At 34.0% G+C, this 4,589-nt stretch overlaps 1 protein-coding gene across 1 annotated transcript in view; it reads left to right on the top strand.

Annotated features, from left to right (window-relative positions):
* The first annotated feature begins 1,871 nt into the window (after positions 1 to 1,871).
* Positions 1,872 to 4,589, top strand: part of LOC116104110 (vomeronasal type-2 receptor 116-like) — a 37,054-nt gene continuing 34,336 nt past the window's right edge. Inside the window, exon 1 of the mRNA XM_031390903.1 lies at positions 1,872 to 2,086. Within this exon, the coding sequence (XP_031246763.1) occupies positions 1,872 to 2,086 (215 nt within the window). The remainder of the gene's footprint in view (positions 2,087 to 4,589) is intronic.

The raw sequence follows: 4,589 nt of genomic DNA on the forward strand, positions 1-4,589 counted from the left end.
TTCCACCTTTTACAACAAAAACAACAAGAAGTAACAATTACTTTTTCTTAATATCTTAATATGAAAATTAATATTACCAACATATCCTAATTGATTAAAATTCAAAAATACAAGGAATTAGAAATTTATTGACTGTCATCCAATGTTCTCTCTAATTTTGTAAGTGGGGAAATAGGTCCAATAGTATACAATCCATATACCCTTTCAGCTTGTTTGTTCGTGACAGTGTCTTGCTGTGTACAGCATAATGGTCTTGAGATCTTTTTTTTAAAAAAAAAAAAAGATTTATTATTATATCTAAGTATACTGTAGCTGTCTTCAGACACACCAGAAGAGGGCGTCAGATCTCATTACAAATGGTTGTAAGCCACCATGTGGTTGCTGGGATTTGAACTCGGAGCCATCGGGAGAGCAGTCAGTGCTCTTAACCACTGAGCCATTTCACTAGCCCCAGTCTTGAGATCTTGCTTCTCCTATCTCAGCCTCTCTATTAGTAGTATTGTTTATTTCAAGTTTTTATACTATGCTATGGTTTTCATAACAGCTTACATATTTTAAAAGTATTTATATACCCAAAAGAAATGTAGACAATTAAATTCAGAGGGGGCTTGTAAGAGAACAACAAAGAGTGAGACTGAATGCTTTGCTTGACATTTGTAACTCTTGTTTCAAGTTACCACAGTAAGAGCCAAGATTTTAAGCTCTACTAAATACAAAACAAACAAACAAACAAAAACACTTTATATATTCATGTTCGTTTAAGAAAATATTAGTAATGATGTATTATTTTGAAATATACAGTTAATATGTTTGGAGTTATTTAAAATTTATATTGAGAAAAATGTATGTATTTTCAGTATTGCTGTAGACAAGTATCTACATAAGACTGTTAAACTGATTGTTGTTTTATATCAAACAACTTTTATAATACTCATTTTTATTGTTATAATATTTTATAAATTTTAAAGAATATGACAAAAAGATATTATAGGTATTAAAGGGGGGTCTCTGGGAGGAGTTGTGGTACAAAAGGAAAACAAGAATGTGATTTAATTCTATTTACTTAAAATATGTTTCAAATGTTAACAAATTCAGATAAATCAGAATCATGTAACCTTTCTCATCATAATGCAATAAAATTTAAAAAAAAGAAAAAAATATTATACAAAGGCAAAGTTGAGATTCCTACAGGAAACGTGATTTCAATATTGACATGAAGTTGATCATTCAGAAATCAATTCAGCAGAACCATTAGTTTCATTAGAAAGAGACACAAATTGTGTAGAATTGGGCCTGGACATAATATTTACATTCAGAAATCTGTGACTCGTGGAGACCCCAGAAAGCAAAACTAATATTGATACTCTCCAGTTCTACAAAGCATATTGTCTGCTATTGTGACTTGGCCAGGCCAGGCATGACCTTTTTAAGTTCTTTTCTGTTTCATCAGCCATTATATCATCTGGTGTACATGTTTGTATCATCATAAATGGCTTTCCCACAAGTAGTTTCTTGGGTCACATTTGTGGCTGAATTCACTAAGGCTTTCATGTCTTGGGATTGGATCTCTGTAGTCTTGGATGAAATCATACTGCCTGTGGCTGGAGAGGAAATTTTAAAAATATTTTTTTGTCCATAATATTTGTTATTCTAAATGAAGGCCATCAGATTCAAAGCCTATGGGTTGGAAGAATTGGACAATTCCACAGGGAAGTGAAGAGTCTTGTCAGAAAGAACTTGGGATGATTCAAGTGATAATGTCAGTTGCCAATAAAATTCTAAATAATCATGTACACATAAGTCATGCGTAGGTGTGCTAGAAACAGCTGAGTTCAACTTATCATACTCAGAGGGGCAGACACTTTGTTAATATGCTGTTCTCTTGGATTTTTATCTCCTGCTTTCTACAGATTCCAATTCTTCTGTGCTCCTACAGAAGCAGTGAGTGCTTAGTCAAGATGAATTACCGTTTAAAGGAGAAAGGAAATGTGGTGATTATTGGATTGTTCCCTGCTTTTGCTGTCTACCCCCTCAACAAAACAACTGACTGGAGTATGCTTAAATTCAACAAAGAAGTTATGATTGAGTAAGTCCTTTATCCATTTATTCCTTTTCAAGACTTGGCATTCACATGCCCTAGGGGAAGTATAGATTCAAACATCATTATTCTGAATCTTTACCTTAGTACAACATATCCTCTCTTCCATTCCTAGATATGTCTTCTTAGTGGCTCATCTGGTACTTTCAAAGGACAATGAATTTGGGGCTTATTCACTTTCCACAGTAGATACTGGGAATTTCATCCATATTTTCTGCCATGCCTGTATCTCCTCGGAGTTTGGATGTTTTCAATGCTAGCTCTGCAAGAGAAAGGTTATAAATTCAAAAGTTTATATAGTATTTGAAAGGGTTCTGGAAATCTAGCTATGCTCCTGTGAGAAGAGATAATGCCACTGTTGTTAGTGACCAACTATTTCTTTCTGTGAGGCTGCAATGACAAAAAATGTCTCTGTCTTCCGCTGACAATTTGGGAGCAGGAATGTTGAGACCTACTATCTGGTTAAGAAATTCCTTCACCTTTCTCAAATTATTTTATCTAACTTTTAATATCTGTATTCTGTGATTGCTTACCATGTTTACCTGTTTGCTGCACTTATATATAAAGTGTATTTGTTGTTGTTACGAATGTGTTTCTGTGCACACATTGATTTGCTGGGGCCCCTGAAAATGTTTCTAGGCATTCTCAAAGATGTGAGATTAAGATATAGTGTCAGACACGTCAGCTTGAGTTTCTTAGGTCCTGCTAATGAGAAACAACCATGCATGTTAGTGTTTAAAGGTAGACAGGTGTATTTTATCCCAGGCAAACAAGACCATTGCTGTGGGTAACCACACGATAAGTATCTGAAAATGAGAAGTGTGCCTTGCACTCAAGTCTGAACTCAGCAAGGGAGCATGGAAATAGACATTCAGGAATTAAGTTCGAGATAATAGTGAAAATTCACCTAAAATAAACTTAAGACTGAGGGTGGATTATTGTTAGTGTGGCATGACTATGTCTGCTGAAATGTCTCAAAGGTGCCAGGCCATTAATTCACCAGTAAAAGAGGAAAATGTTCAACTGTAAATGTCATTTGACATTAAGGATATTATAATAGGTTTAGCCTAAATTCAGTTCCCAACAATCACATGAAGGTGCACCCAAAAAGGAAGAAAGAAAGAAAGAAAGAAAGAAAGAAAGAAAGAAAGAAAGAAAGAAAGAAAGAAAGAAAGAGAGAGAGAGAGAGAGAAAGAAAGAAAGAAAGAAAAAAGAGAAAACACTAATATATAACTATTATACAATAGAGAAAAAGAAAGAACATATACTTTTGAAATGTGCTATTACCCTGATTTCAGAGACATACAAAGATCATATCAAAAAGAAACTCTGAAAATTATAGTACAACCTGTTTTGAACATATACACAGAACTAAATTCAGTAACATGCAAAAATGACCATACACTCTAATCATATTGCCCTCATTCATGAGATGCAGGATTGGTTCAGCACCTTTAAATCAATGAATATAATGCACCATGTAAACAGACTAAAGAACAGGAAGATAAACTGATTATCTTATTGAATAGAGTAGAGCTCTCTCACAAAATACAGCATCATTTCATGATAGAAGTCCAGGAGAAAATGGGAATACAGAAATATAGCTTGGCATTATAAACACAATTTTTTTAAAAAACCAACAGACAGCATCAGAGGAAACAGAGAAAAACTCAATATATTTCACTGAACTTCTGAACAAGACAAGGTTGTCATTCTCACTCCTTCTTTTCATCATAGAACTTGAGTTGGTATTGAGAGAAATAAGAGAGGTGAAGGAGATAAAGAGGTACCAGATAGGAAAAGAAAAACTAAAATCATAATTGCTTGCAGATGTTATGATGATGTACAGAAAAGATCCTGGGGCTGGAGAGATGGCTCAGTGGTTAAGAGTACTGATTGCTCTTCCAAAGGTCCTGAGTTCAAATCCCAGTAACCACATGGTGGCTCACAACCATCCGTAATGAGATCTGACTCCTTCCTCTGGAGAGTCTGAAGACAGCTACAGTGTACTTACATACAGTAAATAAATAAATCTTTAAAAAAAAATCCTACAGACTCTATCAAAACTCTGATATAGCTGATACAGACATTGGGCAACACAGCATGATACAGAATTACCATAGAACACTGGTAGCCTTCCTATGTACAAATTCTAGACATACTGAGAAAGAAATCAAGGAAAAAATCCTCTCAAAATAGCTCCCAAAATAAAATATTTCTGAATGAATGAACCAAGTAATTAAAATACAGATGTGACAAAAACTTTAAGACACAGATAAAGTTTACATAAAATTCCAGATGTTGGAAGGATTTACTAAGCTCATTGATCAGTAGGATTATTGTAAAAATATCCATCCTACCAAAAGCAATCTCCAGATTCAAGGCAGTACCCATCAAAACTTGAATAGCAGTCTTTACAGAAATTGAAGTAGGTTTAATTTTCCTATGAAAACAAAAAAGACCCAAAATAGATAAAAAAAAAAAAAAAAAA

Source organism: Mastomys coucha, unplaced genomic scaffold (genome assembly GCF_008632895.1).
Source record: "Mastomys coucha isolate ucsf_1 unplaced genomic scaffold, UCSF_Mcou_1 pScaffold21, whole genome shotgun sequence".
In the NCBI taxonomy this organism is placed as follows: Eukaryota; Metazoa; Chordata; class Mammalia; order Rodentia; family Muridae; genus Mastomys; species Mastomys coucha.